At 41.5% G+C, this 19,639-nt stretch overlaps 1 protein-coding gene across 3 annotated transcripts in view; it reads left to right on the top strand.

The window, feature by feature from the left end:
- The window catches only part of LOC143996967 (cytidine monophosphate-N-acetylneuraminic acid hydroxylase-like), a 399,676-nt gene that overhangs the window by 287,099 nt on the left and 92,938 nt on the right, over positions 1-19,639 (top strand). For all 3 annotated transcript variants that reach the window (XM_077492297.1, XM_077492296.1, XM_077492298.1), the window contains exons 6-8: positions 4,651-4,798; positions 17,755-17,836; positions 17,937-18,074. In XM_077492297.1, coding sequence (XP_077348423.1) covers positions 4,651-4,798; positions 17,755-17,836; positions 17,937-18,074 — 368 coding nt within the window. The remainder of the gene's footprint in view (positions 1-4,650; positions 4,799-17,754; positions 17,837-17,936; positions 18,075-19,639) is intronic.

Genomic DNA, 19,639 nt, shown 5'->3' with positions numbered 1-19,639 from the left:
TTGTCAGTTTTCAATGGCTTACAGGTTGCTGCACCTGCTGTTTGTGTTTGCTTTAGAAGGTTGGTGAATTGCCACATCTCTGTTGCCATATAAAATAATTGGGAAAAGGTGAAAGTTAAAGTGATTGTAAACGACTTGTAAAACACATTCAATTTAAAGCTGAAATGAAAGGCAAACCATTTGTGTATAGATAAAAAAAAAAAAAAAAAAAAAAAAACATTATACTTTTTTCCTTTTTCATAAGTGATCACATAACCTTTATTCCCTCATTTCTGAGCTGCATAAGAGCTGGGGGAGGAGAAGCAACAGCACACTAAGCTTCCCAGTGAAAGGCTGTGCAGAGGGGGTGTGTCAGGACAAGTCTGATCCCAGTAGAATAATTGTATTAATTTGGCTTTATTACCAAGATCTGTATTTATGCCATTTGTGTCTCCATTTAAGCTTTGACTTTGAAAAAACTCACTTAGCTCAGAATAAGACAGATCTTGAAATAGTAAGGTGTGCGAATGTCATTTTTGTACCAAGAATTCTTGAAGAGATTTTTTACAAAGTTAATCATAGATTATCCATAATATCGTTAGTTAAGTTATTTGATATAGTTACTTAATTAGTTAGCTAGTTAGAATTTGTGTGAAATAAAAAAAATATATATATAGATATATTGTAGCACTAACCCCCAAAGGAGCTGCTGGTTTGATTGGGCTTACCGTTACCTTCTTCACCTCGATTTGCGTCTAGGGGTTTCCCGTGGTAGATGGCCCAGAAACTTTAGAGACTGACGACAGATCCGCTTAAAGGGATTTTTATTTGCAAAAAACACAGTTAACGAACAGTCTATTAGTATAGGATCAGAGGGTTAGGAGGAAAGTTCAGGTACTCTTAGTGTCAAAGTCAATTATAAAGGACTTGCTTACTTCGATTAAATCTAGATAATAGCCATTCACAGCTGGATGTGTAAATCAGGAACAAGTCTCTGCCACAGACATTGTTGTAGAACATGTAGGAAACTAGAAATTGTAGAACATTGTGTGGTACCAGTATCTTTCAGCCGGTTCGGCGATACACACGAGATTGGATTTACTTAGGTCCCTCGGCCTCACCAGGCTCTTGCTAAGAAGCCAACCCGGCACCAGGCCTTTTTCTGAAGAGTCCTCCCCTGGATAGCTATGAAGTTGCTGGACCTCTCCACAACCGGAGATGGCACAGGACCACATCGGAATCTTTCTTTAGTTTTCTTGCCTCGGGCTAGCCAGCCCCGAGACATAAAGTCGGGTGGATCCGCACACCAGGCCATAGCCTTCCTGGGGGCTGGTCAGGAGGACCAGGACCATGGAGTCAGAACATACTTCTGGACCAGAACCCCGATCCTTGTGACATGCGCATCTTAAAGCACAGCAAGAGTGACACTCCCACTGGGCCGACTCTGAGAGAAAGTAACCTTAAAGCACCCAACCAGACTGTGGTTCCATGCTTGCCAGAAGAGACAGTGCCCCCTATAGCCAGGCTGAACACCTTATAGTCCAGTCAGACTGATGCTGAGGTCCAAATTTGGAATAATTATACCCAAACCAAACTGCAGTTCAGATGTGACATTAAATTGAAAAAAACATAGCGCATGCTCTTCAGGAGCCGGCGCTATATATATATATATATATATATATATATATATATATATATATATATATATATATATATATATATAATATTATAAATGTACTTTTTTTTTTCAATTATAGTTTATTATGCATTTGTAAGTTTTGGTACAGAACTGAATTTCTGTTACTTAAAGAATGTATCCATTAAAATAAGTGGCCATTTAGCAGAAGGTCAAAACAATTATTATTTTTTTTTATAGAATACTGTTATGTGCTTCTGTCAGTCAAAGAAGTTTAAAATACGTGTCAGCTATTAGCAATGTGATTATTTAGAATAATTACTAATACGATCATTTCACCTCTAGCTCAAACTATATATGGATATAGCTGCATTTTGCTGACTTGTAGATTTGAGATAGTATAAAAAACATTGTTACACGAGGCTTAGGAGACTCTTTTCTCACACACACAGAAACACACTTCTACGCACACACGCGTACACACAGAGAAACACACTTCTTCACACACACGCGCACACACACACAGAGAAACACACTTCTCCACACACATACACACACACACACAGAAACACACTTCTTCACACTCACACACACACACACACACACACAGAAACACACTTCTTCACACACGCGCGCACACACACAGAGAAACACACTTCTCCACACACATACACACACAGAAACACACTTCTTCACACACACAGAAACACACTTCTTCTCACACACACACACACACACAGAAACACAATTCTTCACACACACACACACAGAAGACACATACATTACATACACTTTCATACACTGAAGAAGACATTTTGTTTACTTTAGGCCTATATTCAGCCTAACTCCTAACAGCTGTTCTATCAGACATCTCTATGACAACAGAGAAAGCAAGAACCTAATTATTTTCCTGTACTTTTTTTTACTACTACAGTTTTTTATTCCTAATATTTTTTGTTTTACTACATCAAGCTGTATGAAGTTTTAACTTTGGATTTATTTTCAAGTTGATGCAGGGCTGGTGCAAGGATTTTTGACACCCTAGGCGAAACCTAATTTTGCTGCCCCCCTGGTTCCCCCCCTGACTCCACCCCTTCCCCCTGCCCATGTATACCCCACCTTTTTTAATGAAGCGCCCATCAATGCAGCCTCACCAGCGCCCATCAATGCAGCCTCACCAGCGCCCATCAATGCACCTTCACCAGCGCCCATCAATGCACCTTCACCAGCGCCCATCAATGCAGCCTACCAATGCCCATCAATGCAGCCTACCAATTCTCTTTAATGCAGCCTACCCGTGTCCATCAATGAATGTTTACTTGCTTCCATTCATTCAGGAGTCGGGCTGCACCTCTGACACTATGTGCGAAGGTGGCTGCCTGCTGATGCTGAGACTTAGTTGCTTGCTGCAGAGAGAAGAGAGTAGGAACACCAATGGCCCAGCGCCCCCAGGCAGAAGTGCGTCCTAGGCGGCTGCCTAGTTTGCCTAGTGGTAGCACCGGCCCTGAGTTGATGGCAAGTGTGATCAAATAAACTCACACTTTGTTTTAAGACAGTCTGGCTATTGAACAAAACACCTAAAAAGACACTATTGATATTACACGTGTCTGTGAAGTTTTTCTTTACTCTTACATTGGCGAAGCCAGCTAATTTTTTCCCCCCACTCCTTGTCAAAGGGGGGGAGACTAACACAATTTTGTGATTGAGCATAGCATACTAGCTCATTATGAAATACTCACTTTAGATTAAAGCCCTCGTAGCAGTCCCCGTACACCGCTCCAGCCGGCGAAATCACTCCCAAAGTTACTTGCGGGTATTGCGGGCTCCGGCTCTGTGCTTGGCTCGAGCCGCGATGACATCACTCCCACGCATGTGCGCGGGAGCCTCGAGTAACGGCACACTAGCTAAAGCAAGGGCACAAACGTGTCTTTGCTTCAGTGCACATGTGCCGATGATGTTGGCACATGCTGATACAGGGGATATCTCCTAAACCGTCCAGAATAAGCTTACTGACAAGTTATGTCAGAAATTATCTGCATACTTGATTAAAACGTTTGTTAACCCCAACAAAAAAAAAACAGATCCAGTTCCCTTAGAGCATGTTATACAGCACAATGCTTTTGCTGTGTCCTTTGGCCCCCTGTAACACCTAAAAAACCTGTCTGATCCTGCCTAGCTATACCCTCCCCTCTGCAAACTGACCACAGTAATCACGGCTGCTGAGCCCTGACACCATAGTCCATTGACGTGATTCCGTCATCAGCAGCCTGCTATCTGCTCTCCTGTGTCCACTCTGTCTTCCTCCCCCCTCCCTGCCTGTCTGCCGTTAACAGCTCCTACTGCTCTCATAACTGCAACTAAATAGCCTTTTCCCCATTGCACCATAATAACAAGTGTCCCTGTGCCTGTGTAATGTAAAAAAATATTCCGATCTGTACCTATATGAGCTCTGCTCAGCTGACGTGCGTCTCTTTCTCTCCTCTCCTCCCCAGCTGATGTCAGTTGGACTGCTCGGCCCCGCTCACTGCTGCTGTGAGCTGGAGAGAGAAGATAGCTGAAATGTCAGCTGAGCGCCTGGAGCGGAGCTCATATAGGTACAGATCGGAAGATTTTTTTTTTACATTACACAGGCACAGGGACACTTTTTATTATGGTACAGAGGGGATAAGATGATTTCGCTGGAGTGGGTTAACAACCACTGTAAGGCCAGTGATACAAGAAGTGTTAAAGCCAGAGGATCAGCATCTCTCAGTACAGGTGTCCTTTAAGGCTAGGTTTCGTAGGCAAATCTTTTTTTTTTGGCATTAACAATGTTTGTTGTGCTGCAAATAAGGATCTACTTAATGTAAAATGTATTTTTCCTACAGGGAGAGCAAATTGCACTAGATGGTTAACTAAGATCATTTCATATCATTTGCATTTTATCAATAATAACCAAATGTGTGTCATTTTCTTGTTTAATGTTCCCTTGCAGCATGGCTATATTTAGAGTATGTGCTATAATAGAAAAAAGTTGTTATTTTCCCCAAATCTAGTTATCCTACACTCAGAAAGCTTGCTGAAAGAAGACCAGATATACCAATATTTGTTGGAAATACAGAGCGACCTGTCTTCTGGTACCTGGATCAGAGCGATGTTAACTTGACAAATGTTAATGTTGTCCCTTTTGGAATCTGGCAGCAGGTAAAGCAGTACATTAAATTAACATTTTTTCAAGCTTGTGTGACATTTATTGCTTTGTGTCATGTGTAATGATAAAGTTAAAGAGGAAGTAAACCCTGATGAGTTTACTTCCTCTTTCATTCCGTGCAAAGGTAAAGCATAATGGACTACTATGCATCGCATAGTCATTATGTGTCACTTACCTGACACAGGAGCCAGCGATGTCACTGCTGTCCCCTGTAGTCCGGCGCATCCATCTTCTCGGTGGGTCTCGCTGTTCTGCCGCTGTCATTCGGCGAAGCCACGATTACGTCACTCCCGCGCATGCGCGCGGGAGCCGCCATTTTGCGGCATATCACCGTTGACTGGTGCCACGCTCAGTGCGCCTGCGTGCTGCTGTCTACACCAAATATCTCCTAAACTGTGTAGGTTTAGGAGATATTTCTTGGACCTACAGGTAAACCTTAATCTAGGCTTACCTGTAGGTCAAAGTGTGTTGTAAGAGTTTACAACCACTTTAAAAGGGTTGTAACATGAATCTAACAAAACTACTACATTTTTGTAGGATCTAGGCTATTTTGTCATCTAGTTTTACTGCTTGGTAAATCAGTAACCCATTCTACTGTAAAATGAAGGATGTAGAAGGCTGTCTGGAAAACTGCAGATAATAAACCAGGTCAGAAATGGTAACTCCCTTATTTCCTTTTTGTAGGTGATCCTGTTGCAATAGCTGGCAGATGTTAGAGCAGAATAACCCCATAAAGAAGACTTATTTCCAGTGGGCAGTGTGTTACAGTATCTCACAAAAGTGAGTACACCCCTTATTTAATGTAAAATAGTGAGTGTACAGCTTGTATAACAGTGTAAATTTGCTGTCCCCTTAACACACAGCTATTAATGTCTAAATCGCTGGCAACAGAAGTGAGTACACCCCTAAGTGGAAATGTCCAAATTGGGCCCAATTAGCCATTTTCCCTCCCCGGTGTCATGTGACTCGTTAGTGTTACAAGGTCTCAGGTGTGAATGGGAAGCAGGTGTGTTAAATTTGGTATTATTGCTCTCACTTTCTCATACTGGTCACTGGAAGATTCAACATGGCACCTCATGGCAAAGAATTCTCTGAGGACCTGAAAAAAAAAAGAATTGTTGCTCTACATAAAGATGGCCTAGGTAATAGGAAGATTGCCAAGACCCTGAAACTGAGCTGCAGCACGGTGGCCAAGACCATACAGCGGTTTAACAGGACAGGTTCCACTCAGAACAGGCCTTGCCATGGCCTACCAAAGAAGTTGAGTGCATGTGCTCAGCATCATGCCCAGAGGTTGTCTTTGGGAAATAGACATATGAGTGCTGCCAACATTGCTGCAGAGGTTGAGGGGGTGGGGTGAGTCAGCCTGTCAGTGCTCAGACCATACGCCACACACTGCATCAAATTGGTCTGCATGGCTGTCGTCCCTAGGAAGGAAGCCTCTTCTAAAGATGACGCACAGGAAACAGTTTGCAGAAGACAAGCAGACTAAGGACATGGATTACTGGAACCATGTCCTGTGGTCTGATGAGACCAAGATAAACGTAATTTGGTTCAGATGTTGTCAAGCGTGTGTGGTGGCAACCAGGTGAGGAGTACAAAGACAAGTTTGTCCTGCCTATAGTCAAGCATGGTGGTGGGAGTGTCATGGTTGGGGGCTGCATGAGTGCTGCTGGCACTGGGGAGCTACAGTTCATTGGGGGAACCATGAATGCCAACATGTACTGTGACATACCATACAGAAGCAGAGCGTGATCCCCTCCCTTCAGAGACTGGGCCGCACGGCAGTATTCCAACATAAGGACCCCAAATACACCTCCAAGACCACCACTGGCTTGCTAAAGAAGCTGAGAGTTAAGGTGATGGACTGGATAAGCAAAGCATGTTTCCAGATCTAAACCCTATTGAGCATATGCGGGGCATCCTCAAACGGAAGGTGGAGGAGCGCAAGGACTCTAACATCCACCAGTGATGTTGTTATGGAGGAGTGGAAGAGGACTCCAGTGGCAACTGGTGAAGCTCTGGTGAACTCTATGCCCAAGAGGGTTAAGGCAGTGCTGAAAAAATAATGGTGGCCACATAAAATATTGACACTTTGGGCCCAATTTGGACATTTTCATGTAGGGGTGTATTCACTTTTGTTGCCAGCGGTTTAGACATTAATGGCTGTGTGTTGCGTTATTTTGAGGGGACAAAAAATTTACACTGTTATACAAGCTGTACACTCACTACTTTACATTGTAGCAAAGCAAAATTTCTTCAGTGTCACATGAAAAGATATAATAAAATATTTACAAAAATGTGAGGAGTGTACTCACTTATGTGTGATACTGTAAATCTTTACTCTGTTCATAAGTTATGTCTGTCGCCGCTATTCGACAAAGCTAGCCCCATGCTGTGAGCTGTGGTTCTTTCTTCCAACCCTTATGTTAATACCAGTGTCTGGCACTGTTGAAATACAGAATTGTATTTTGTACAACTACTGTATAATAGTATTTAGTAGAGATATATTCTTCAACCACTAGATTTTTATAGGCAGTATTTATAAGTTTTTAGCTGCATCTATGGTATGGTCTATGTCTTTTCCATGAATAAAGTTCCTGTTTCCTGTCTGCAGTTAAAGAGGAACTGTAGTCTGCTCACATCCTTTGTAATAAAAACATATTTGCCATTCTGAAGCTTCTCTCCAACCACTTTGCATATTATTGTATATATACTGTTGTGCTTAATAAGGAAAAGTTTTCCTGCACAGTATTTGATTAAGCCATTTTTAACGGTATTTTTAAGATACATCTAAAACCACAATTTTCATACACCTCGCGCGCCGTCTAGCTCAATGTAAAAAAATTTAACAAGCGCTTAAATCAAAAACTGCATATATGCGTTTTGCTGGAGGGTGTGGAATTACAATCCTATTTCGCAGCTGTTTTAATTAGGATATATACGTGGATATAGCCTTATCACTATTATATAAAGAAAACTCTAAAAAAATGGTGCAACTCCTGCAACAGGTGAGTTAATCCATCAAGAAAGAGTTAGAAACAGCGCGTATTAATCTAACCATAAACATTAGCAAAAGACAGCATTCACATAGTCAAAAAAAAAACTCCTAAAAAATGATCAAGCAAAAAAAAAAGGGAAGATAAATGATTCCCAGGATCAGTCTTTGATATTATGTTTATATAAAACAATGTCCAACTGAAGATTAAAGCTTGATAGCGAAGATTCCGGTCTCACAATTAATTCATTGAAAGATATATGTAGTTTTATATTGCACCAATGCCCGACATACACCTCCACACATGCATACATGTAAGATCCTGTCCCAGATTACTGCCAGTGGAGAGGTAGTCCCCCTTAGGTATTACTCTTACCAGACAATAGCTGGGTTCTCGCAGTTAGTAAGTCAATTCTCATAGGCGAGGGGTGCAGGGATCTTCTTTCACTTCTTCATATACTCCTCCACTCCATCTCCATCAAGGTATAATCAGAAGAAAGAAAAGTGCATATAGCGTGATACCGTAAAACCAATAAATGCTTTATTAAATTAAAAACCCACAAACATTGCACTCACAAAGGTAGAAAGAAAACAAGCATAAATACAATATGCAGATTGGCAGCTAGGGTCAAGGAAGATGGTTAGGCTAAACGGTGGTCATACCGCCTTCGGCAACAGCTCACTCAGCTAGTATTCCTCGGCTTAGCACTTCTCCCCCTCTAATTCCTGTCGCTCCTGCTGCATACAATCACGTATGGTTCCACCCTGACGCGTTTCGTCTTACTGACATCATCTGAGAAGATGATGTCAGTAAGACGAAACGCGTCAGGGTGGAACCATACGTGATTGTATGCAGCAGGAGCGACAGGAATTAGAGGGGGAGAAGTGCTAAGCCGAGGAATACTAGCTGAGTGAGCTGTTGCCGAAGGCGGTATGACCACCGTTTAGCCTAACCATCTTCCTTGACCCTAGCTGCCAATCTGCATATTGTATTTATGCTTGTTTTCTTTCTACCTTTGTGAGTGCAATGTTTGTGGGTTTTTAATTTAATAAAGCATTTATTGGTTTTACGGTATCACGCTATATGCACTTTTCTTTCTTCTGATTATACCTTGATGGAGATGGAGTGGAGGAGTATATGAAGAAGTGAAAGAAGATCCCTGCACCCCTCGCCTATGAGAATTGACTTACTAACTGCGAGAACCCAGCTATTGTCTGGTAAGAGTAATACCTAAGGGGGACTACCTCTCCACTGGCAGTAATCTGGGACAGGATCTTACATGTATGCATGTGTGGAGGTGTATGTCGGGCATTTGTGCAATATAAAACTACATATATCTTTCAATGAATTAATTGTGAGACCGGAATCTTCGCTATCAAGCTTTAATCTTCAGTTGGACATTGTTTTATATAAACATAATATCAAAGACTGATCCTGGGAATCATTTATCTTCCCTTTTTTTTTGCTTGATCATTTTTTAGGAGTTTTTTTTTTTGACTATGTGAATGCTGTCTTTTGCTAATGTTTATGGTTAGATTAATACGCGCTGTTTCTAACTCTTTCTTGATGGATTAACTCACCTGTTGCAGGAGTTGCACCATTTTTTTAGAGTTTTCTTTATATAATTTTTAAGATACAGATTCAATCTATTATGACCACAGTCTAAAAATATGAAATGCATTCACCAGACATGTAATCATACAAAACAGTTATATATATTGGTTGCCATAAACAAACATTACATAAAATTAAAATACTGATTGCGTTACATAAAATCTCGAATATCAATAGAAACAACTGCTAAATTGGAGTGTAGTACCTTTTGAGGTGATACAACAGTGATAAACTTCCCTGTAAAATCAATAACCTTGAAAAATGACAAATTGACCATTACTATACTGCAGTTAAGTAAGTGGTTAACCGCGTGAAATAAAATTAGACGTTTGTTATATCATAAAATGGAAACTATGCAAAATGAAAAATATATATTGAAAATTAAATCTTTAGAGTAAAATCTACAAGACAGTTATTGATTCGGGAAGAAAGTTCTCAATTGTAAAATACTCAATAAATCAATATTTAATAGAACACAAATGAATACAAGATAAAATCAACATGACATAGTTACCCATTCCAAAACGACTACTGGTCTGAATTGCTGGTTACCAGAGTTTTTAGAATGGCTGCCGTGGTTTCAAGATGGATACTCTTAACCACATATGATGCCCAGTTAGGATAACTGAACTACCGCCCGGCCGTCATTTTCCGATAGGCTGGGCGGTAGTTCAGTTATCCTAACTGGGCATCATATGATGTCCAGCAGGATAACAGCCGCCTCGCGCCCGTGGGAGCGCACATCGTGGCGATTGGTGGTGCGGTGTGTCAGTCTGACACACCACTACACCAATCTCGGTAAAGAGCCTCCGTGTCCAATCACAGCTAATCACGATGTAAACACAAAGAGCCGTTGATCGGCTTTTCCTCACTCGAGTCTGACAGAGCTGATTGGTGGCTCTCCTGATGGGTGGGTCTGCGCTGATTATCAGCGAAGCCCCTCCCCCGTAGATGGCCTCACTGGACCACCAGGGAAGCCTCCAGGACCACCAGGGAAGGGGGCAACATGTGGATGGCCAGGTATGTACCACATGGCCATCCACATATGAAATAATATGCACAATAGATGCCAATCAGTGCCCACAAAGGGCACTGACTGGCAACATTATGGTCCAGATCAAACAAGTGGTGGCCAGCAATGCCACCCATCAGTGTCCATCAGTGCCACCTCTCACTGCCTATCCATGCCCATTAGTGCCCACCTATCAGTGCCCATCAGCGCCACCCATAAGTACCCAGTGCCACCCATGAGTGCCCATCAGTGCCGCATACCAGTGCCACCTATCAGTGCCCATCAGTGCCGCCTATGAGTGCCCATCAATGCCGCATACCAGTGCCACCTATCAGTGCCCATCAGTGCCGTCTATGAGTGCCCATCAATGCCACATACCAGTGCCACCTATCAGTGCCGCCTATTAGGGCCCATCATCAGTGCCCATCAGTGCCATCTCATCAGTACCCATCGGTGCTGCCTTATCAGTGCCCATCAGTGCAGCCATATCAGTGCCCATCATTGAAGAATAAAACATACGTATTTACAAAAAAATGTAAAAGAAACAAAGAAACTTTTGTTTTTCTAAATTTTTGGTCTTTTTTTAATGTCTAAAAATTCAGGGTTGGGAGTGTCAGTGAGGTCTGGTCTTGGTGAAGTTGTATTAGTCAATTCTTTAGAACAGTCATGGGTGGAAGTGATTGCAATGGGCAGTCTCAGTAAGGAATGTAACAATCTAACTACTGGAGTAATTTCAGAGCATGATTTGACTGTGAGTCCGTGTGTGTTTAATAACACAATCTCATAACCACTGGATCTTTGTGCTGTCATGTGTTGAGTTGACATGTTTTGTAGAAGATGCACTACTGTGTGTGTGGTATACAGAGTGGTGTCAGTGCCGAGAGTAATTTTTGATGCTTCCTTTACGGTCATAGCACAAGCAGCCACAGCTTGCAAACAAGCTGGCATGCCTTGGACTTGAATTGGTAGTTTTTTTTGAAAGGTAGGCCACGGGGCGGTAGTGAGTGCCGTGCATTTGCGCTAGAACCGCAGCGAATGCAGGGCCCCTGACCACACAGTATAATACAAAGGATTTTCTGTAATCTGGCAAACCCAGTGCTGGGGCACTCGCCAAGGACTGCAACAAAGAGTTAAAAGCTTGTGTCATTTCCTCAGTATATGTGACCTGTTTTGGGGCAGTCAATGCAGTGGCAGGGCGTAGGATTGAGTCATAAAAAGAACAGTCTGGGATCCATTGCCTACAGTAGACGATAGAGCCGAGGAAGGAAAGGAGCGCTGCCTTATCCTCCGGGGGGCTGAGACAGGTCAGGGTTTTGACTCGTTCAGGGGACACCTGTCGTGTCCCGCCTGAGATAATACATCCTAGGTATTCCACCTTGTCCCTGCACCACTGGATCTTTTTCCGAGACGCCAAGTGGCCCTTGAGAAACAGATGGTTCATCAGTCTTTCCGAATCTGCTGAACACTGTGTCCTGCTCCCACTACACAGCAGTAGGTGATCTACATACTGTAGTAGGACGGATCCCTGAGGTGATACCCAATCATCCAATGTGGCCTTCAAAACCATAGAAAAGGCTGCCGGACTGTCCACATATCCCTGAGGAAGACACCTCCAGGTCAGTTGCAGTGGCTGACCGGGGGGACTTACTTCTGGTACCATGGAGCAAGGGGGGCTCCAGGTGAAAGCGAAGATTCCCTGAAAATCCTCATGTACATCAATGCTAAAGAAAGCATTGGATAAGTCTAGTACCGTGTAAATATTGAATGTAGCAGGAATATTTATAAAAACCCCAGTAATGTCTGAAACTAAAGGCGGAAGGGGCTGTATGCATTTGTTTATTCCCCGTAGGTCCTGTACCATCCTCCATTCCCCATTGGCCTTTCTAACAGGATTTATGGGAGTGTTCCAGGGGCTGATGATTGGTTTGAGGATTCCCCTTTGTAAGTAATCCTCAATTTGTGGCTGTATGCCCTGTAGTTTTTGAGTGTGTAATGGGTATTGTTTCTGAAAGATGGGAGAAATGTTGGACTTGAAAGTGGGGGCATATGGAGTGCATTTGATATGTCCTACATCTGTCTTGGACTTCACCCAAATTGGGTGAGTCTCCAGGGGGGCTGGTATGGACATGTAGTAAAATGTCAGGTCCCTTCGCTTAGGCATGGTTAAGTCACAGTTAACTGCTTTAGCTGTCATACCCCCTTGTAAGTCGAATTTGATGGTCAGTCCTAAAGATGACATAAGATCTCTCCCCATCAGACACAAGGGACATTCGGTCAAGATGGCAAAAGTTTGTTTGGTCAATTATTTATCTTCTAGACCTGTCACCTCTAGAGGTGCAGTGATTTTGTGTGTAACATCAGTCCCATTTATTCCCACAGAGCATCCCTCGGTACAATTCTCATTGATAAACTTGGGGTAATTTAAGCTACTGCTAGACGCACCTGAATCTATTAGGAACGTCACCATATGTCCTTCAAATTTCAGAACTACTTGTGGAAGTGTTTTCCAATGAGAAGAGAAAAAGTGCATTACCAAGGAGGGAACATGCTCCGGGTGTCACTATGGTCTAGGGTGGAAGGGGTTACGGGGATTATTATCCCTGTACCCCGGCCAGTCCACCTGAATTAGATCCACTGAATTCCTTGGCTCTATGGGCTGCCTGTTAGTAGGTTGATTTGGATAAGATTGATTTGGAAGGCGATTGGGAGTTCTACTTTCACTTTGTATGTGAGGAGGTATCCGTTCTTGCGGATAACCCGTGTTGTTGGTGTGGTGTTGTTAACCACTTCCCTGGTATCTGCCTCTGAAATCAGCTCTCCTTGGACCACCTCGCCGTGGTCTGTAGCCCTTCCTTTGAGGACAATCAGATTTCCAGTGGGAAGGATCCCCACAGTTAAAACACCCTTGATTGTCATGGGGCTGAGGATATGACCCTCATGGTCGGTCATTGAGAGCAGGAAACATGGCAGAAATACCAGGGGAGACTTCAGGTGTGGTTTGCGTGAATAATCCCCCTTTTGTATGGAAAACCCCAGAGGATGCCCGTTTTTTAACGTCCTCCATAAATTCTTTAGGACTCTGTGTAGTGCAATCAGAATTAACAAATTTTATAATTTGTGTGACTTTAGGGTCTTCATTATTCATGGCTGTACTGACAAACAATTGTGGGCTATCTATTTCACAGGATGTGTACATTTTAAACAACCATGACACAAAGGAATAAAAATCTTCCCCTGTTTGTTGTTTACATGCAAGCAAATAATTTATGGGCATTTCTGGTTTATATGCTTTCCTCCAGGCGGCTAGGAGTTTGTTCCAGAAGCCAGTCCAATCCTCCTCATCTTCATATAACTTACATTCCCGTACCCAGTCTGTGACTTTCAGTTCTGCAGTGGTTTCAGGATCTACAGAAGTTATAATAACTTCCAGACATCCTTGCCCCTTGACAGTATCTTTTAAGAAAGTTTACAGCTGATTTGGGATCTTTTTTAAGTTTAGGACATGTTTCCTTAATTTCCTTGACCGTGCCCAGGGGCAAGGGAATTTGTACTTGGGTAGTACCCATAGTAATAAGGGGAAATTTAAGGGCTGTCACATCTTCTGACAGTAAATTTCATTTACAGATTTTTGGAGAGGCATTTTAAGGTGACTCATTTTCAAAGAGAGGTCATCATCTTGTGAGTCCTCTATTCCTTCTTCCTCGCTCTCTGACCGGATAGGAGAGCGAGAACGACTTCTAGAACTATGTCCCTGAATCCCCTGAGCTGTTTTCATCTGAAAACGAGTCTTCATTTGTCCCTCTTCTGTTATTTGACTTACAACCTCTTTTTTTTTTCCCTCTTCTGTTTCCTCCCTTTTATGCTGTCTTTTTAAATTCTTCTCTTTTAATAACCTCTGCCTTTCTTCCTCCTCCTCAAGTTCCCTTTGTTGCTTATGTATTGTTCTATTGAATTCTAATGGCCTTCTGGTATCCTCCTCCCGTCTCAACCAATTCTCTCCCTTTTGTTCTGCTCTGGCTACTAAAGCTCCTATAGTTAATTCATCGGAGGGGTAAAGTTTTGTTTTAGTTTTAGGAGATTCTGTATCCGTTCTAATCATGGCATAAGGTGGTGGGGGTGCGAATGGCTCATGATTAGTTGCAATTTTTCTTGCTTGCCCATAAGAGGTTGCAATAGGAGCAGACGGGACTGAGGGAAGTCTTTAACCTTTGTATATAGTCTGAGGGAATCTCTTTTTACATTCTTTCAGAGCTTTTGACCATATTTTGTAACATTCAATCATGTAATCATTATCATGGGGAAATGGTGGATAATTGTACTGTTTGTGTTGCCCACAAATTTTAGTAACCTCCTCCCAATCCTCTTGGCAACAAGGGCCATCAGTAGTTAAACCTGAAACTTGAAGAATATGAGCTCTGGATAGTATGTTTGCCAAAAGGGTTCAGTACAATGTTTTCCATAATTTCCCGACATGAAATCAAATGGGGTGGGCTGTTCCAGCTTACCTCCTGGACCTCCCTTACCCAGCTGATTCACCATGTTAAATTCTTATACTCTAACTTATAATATGACTTATATCTATATACATCAGTTGCAGAACACACTCTTAATGATTTAGGACAGACTATAAATTGTTCACCTGTCCTGAATTCAATGGTGCTCCTAACACCTTTAACAGTTAAACCTTCTTGAAACACAAAATTATTATGTATATTAAACCTTAATGTTTGTATCCGTGGTGCGCCTTCACGGAACAATGGACCTTTTCCTATTCTATGAAAATAACCTCCAACAACACTAGACACCAAATATGTTTGAGAACCTTTGTACACTAATAACAGGCCTGTTAAACACTCGGGACAACGCCCTGCGGTCAAATACGCAGGACAAGGTCCAGACATTAATTCTGGAGGTTTCCAGTGAACAGTCCTTTATAATTGAAAACTTAAATCTATATTCTTCCCGGCCATCCTAGCGAGGATACTTTATCTTATTCTTGACCCCGACCCACCTAGCGAGGGTCTCAACACGTATAACTCCTTAACTGAGTGAGCTACCTTCTTTCAAAGACAGAGACAAATTATATCATTGTCTTGAAAACCACAATCAAGTACATCAAGTGTTCTAGGTACAGCATCAAAACAGGTAAGCTTCTCAAAAAGACTTATAAAAAGTAATTTTAAAGAAAGCTTACCTGGTTCAATGGCTGCACCCCACTCCTGGTACCATTTGTTAGGTGCGCCCCTCTTTAGCCCCTCCTTAGCTCGAGCTGGACTTTCACTGGAAAACTCTCTTCAATCTATTGGAGTGGTTATTCGAAAGGACCAAACGCTTAGATTGGTTTGATTCTGAATACACACAATTCTTTATTTCCTGTTACTATTCTTATGTGGTTCAAACATTGTATTGTCAACCAATCAGGATTAAACAAGACCTTTTTAGATATCACCAATCACACAGCATTGACATCTAGTGCGTCATACATTAAGCGGACTTTTTTAGGGGAATTCTGATAAAAGGTCTCCAGACATACAGACATATATTTATATAAATGACCTTAAGAAATCATCTATAATTAAACCACATATTTTGTTTCACCTTATGAATATTTCCTACTTCCTCTTCCTTTTAGCTCCTAGCTCTAACCACAGAAAACATCCTGTTCTAAAAATTTGCAGATGTTTGCAGAAAAGCAAACATAGTATATACTTGCAAGCAATATGCATTTTTAACTCATGAAGCTCCTTAACCTTACATATTTCTAGCATAAGCTTAAAGGGTGACTCTCCCTACCCTTACAATCCCTCCTCTGATCATGAAGGACGAAGTCCTTTACTGATCATTCTCAGTACCACCTATGTTCTGAGTAGAACATGGCCATGACTGCGTCTGGGTCTGAAGTGGAAGGTTTGATTTTGGTAGCTTTGCCCATCAGACAGAATAAAATCTTAATGGTGGCATAGATTGCAATTCCCAGGATAAGTATGATGATGAGGATCATTCCTACTTTCTTAAAGAAATTCATGATACTATCCCAGAATGAACCAAACCAACCTCCCACTCCAGAGAATGGATTCCAGGAGTCTCCCAGACGTCTCATTCGGTCCTGCAATTTTGCCCTTTCATCATTGTGTCCCTTTATAATTTCATAGTAATCGGTTATCTACAGGTCCTCTGATGGTTTTGTTAGATTATTCATATATGTGCAGCACAGACTTCTGTCTCCTGTAACGTCACAAAGTCCAGTGAGGATCATCATCATTCTTTCCTGTCTCTGTTTAATAATTTCTTGTTTAAACAAAATCTTTCTCAGTTCCTCATTTATCAATCCTATGTCTACAGCAGTTTTATTCATCCAAGAATCCACTAACATCCCAAATTCATCCACCTTGGCAAGAGCATTGTATATACCTGCTCCACCGAATGATGCAAACACTTTATCCCACCAGGTAGTGATTTACTTTGGTGACTTTCAAGTAATATCACCTTCAACCACTAGGCATGTTTGAGAGCAGAAAACTGAGTTCTGAACTATCTGTTAAATAATGTGTTCTATTTTCATAATGTGTATCTGGTTGTATATTGGTGCTGAGGATTATATTTTATTTATATTATTCTGCCAACTGACATAATATGCAATACATATTATGTCAGTCGGCAGATATATATATGCATTACATATATATTCTGTCTTGAGGCCTTTAACATCTCTGCCAGAAGATTATTAAATGTATTATTTCTGCATCATAATTACAACACTGTGATTCTGTACTTGCCAAATATACTGCAGAAATCTCCCTCCACTGAGAATGGCTGCAACCATTTTAACTAGGGGCAGCTGAAGCTACTGCCTATTCACTTCCTGGATTTACACATACACACAACTCTAGCCCTTTTACTATCCAAAGTTAAAACAATAAGGGCAAAAGATTTAATGAACATTTTAAGACATGACTGAAGGTCCAATTTAAGCAGCAAAGTCCATGAGGACTTGCACTGTTTGTTCTATAGAACTATGTACAGAATTTCTAGAAGGTAGTGATGTAGGAGTGGACAATGGAAACCACAACGTGCAGCAGGGGACACACTATCTAACTCACAGGAAACTATTGTATAGTTAGGACAGCTGTAGCTCATGAAAATAATGAAGATTTCCCTTGCCACTCTGCTCTACCTTTTACCAGCTAGTGACAGTGATAGTGCATTCCAATGACAGAAATACATTTAGCGGTCTGTGTTACAAAATGTACTAGAGATGTGCATTACATAACTTACCGTTTTATAAATCCTATGGGCTTCCGATTGTTTTTTTTTTTTCTTTAAGGTGGATGCAGATCTCAGATTTATGATACTGATGGATGGAGTTCATCCTGAAATGGACACTTGTATTATTGTAGAATACAAAGGTAAAGTATTTTTTTTCCATTTCTGTTCCTAATAAGTATGTTTTTGTAAATTGTAATTATTCTTAACTCACACACCAGTATATGAATTTTGTATCAATAGGTCATAAAATCCTTAATACAGTGGACTGCACTCGACCTAATGGTGCAAAGCTCCCCACAGATGTTGATGTAATGATGAGTGACTTTGCTGGAGGTGCGTCTGGATTTCCAATGACATTCAGTGGTGGAAAGTTTACAGGTAGGTCATAAAATTTGTGACTCTTGCAGGTCCTTCCAGGTAGTAGCGGTTTGTTTTATATATAATAATTGGGTGCAGCTGTGCATGGTAGCTAATCAGCTTCTATCATCAGCTTGGCATTTCCCCACTTTGCCTAGTGACATGACAGGGATCTACTGCTCCCTGTGATCAGAAGCAGTGATTGCTGTCATGTCAGTGGTAGCCCACCCCCCCCCCACCCCCCCACAGTTAGAACACCACCCTAGGACACACTTAACCCCTTGATCTAGTGGTTAACTCCTTCCCTGCCAGTGTCATTTACACAGTAATCAGTACATTTTTATAGCACTGATCGCTGTATAAATGACAATGGTCCCAAAATGGTGTCAAAAGTCTCTGATGTGTCCACCATAATGTCGCAGTCACAATAAAAATCACAGATCGCTGCCATTACTAATAACAAAAAATGATAGATAGATAGATAGATAGAGAGATAGATAGATAGATAGAGAGATAGATAGATAGATAGATAGATAGATAGATAGAGATAGAGAGAGAGAGATATAGATTTTTTTTATGGCTATTTATTATAGCAAAAAGTAAAAAATATTGATTTTTGAAAAACTGTTGCTTTTTTTTGTTTATAGCGCAAAAAATAAAAACTGCAAAAGAAAGCTATTTTTTGGGAAAAAAGGGTTGTCAATTTTGTTTCCGTGCAATGTCGCACGACCACAAAATTGTCAGTTAAAGCGATGCAGAGCTGTATCGCAAAAAGTGCTCTGGTCATGAATGGGGTAAATCCTTCCGGGCCTGAAGTGGTTAAATGAGGTAGATCTAGCATGGCTGAAAAATTTATCAATGTAAGAAGACATGTTTTATTCATTAAAAAAAACATGACATAGCAGTATGAGTACATGCATAATAAATAAGCATAACAATCACATATTATTGACCAGATATTCATAAAAATAATCATAGCAACTTGGGGACGGCATATTGAGGTATCAAACAATTATTAGTTATGAAGATAGGTTGCTAGCACTGAACTTATTCTCTCTGGATAAGAGAAGCTTGAGAGGGGAAATTATTTCAATTTACAAATACCATACTGATGACCCCATAATAGGGAGTTTAATAAGACACGTGGACACTCATTAAAATTAAAAGAAGAGAGGTCTAACCTTAACCTCACGCAGATATACTGCGGCAGAAGGGCACATACAGGCAGAATCATGTACCTGTACGTTGCCTTTCAAGAGGCGTGTGCGCCCTCTGGAAGCTTTGCGAGCGAAATCGCGGGTGCCGTGGACTCCATGTCCAAGGGGATGCCCGCGATCGTCTCACGGAGAGGAAGAGCGGGGAAATGTTAATGTAAACAAGCATTTCCCCCGTTCTGCCTAGTGACACTATCACTGATCAACGCTCCCTGAATTCGGGTGCGGTGATCAGTGTTGTGTCACACACAACCCCTCCCCCTTACAGTTAAAATCACTCCCTATGACACACTTAACCCCTACAGCGCCACCTAGTGGTTAACCCCTTCACTGTCAATCACATTTACAGTACAGTACATACAATGCATTTTT

This window comes from Lithobates pipiens, unplaced genomic scaffold, assembly GCF_037356315.1.
Source record: "Lithobates pipiens isolate NorthernLeopardFrog02 unplaced genomic scaffold, aLitPip1_a1.2 Scaffold_19, whole genome shotgun sequence".
Lineage (NCBI taxonomy): Eukaryota > Metazoa > Chordata > Amphibia > Anura > Ranidae > Lithobates > Lithobates pipiens.
Note: the sequence above shows the minus strand (reverse complement) of the source record. Positions and strands in the feature narration are given on the sequence as shown.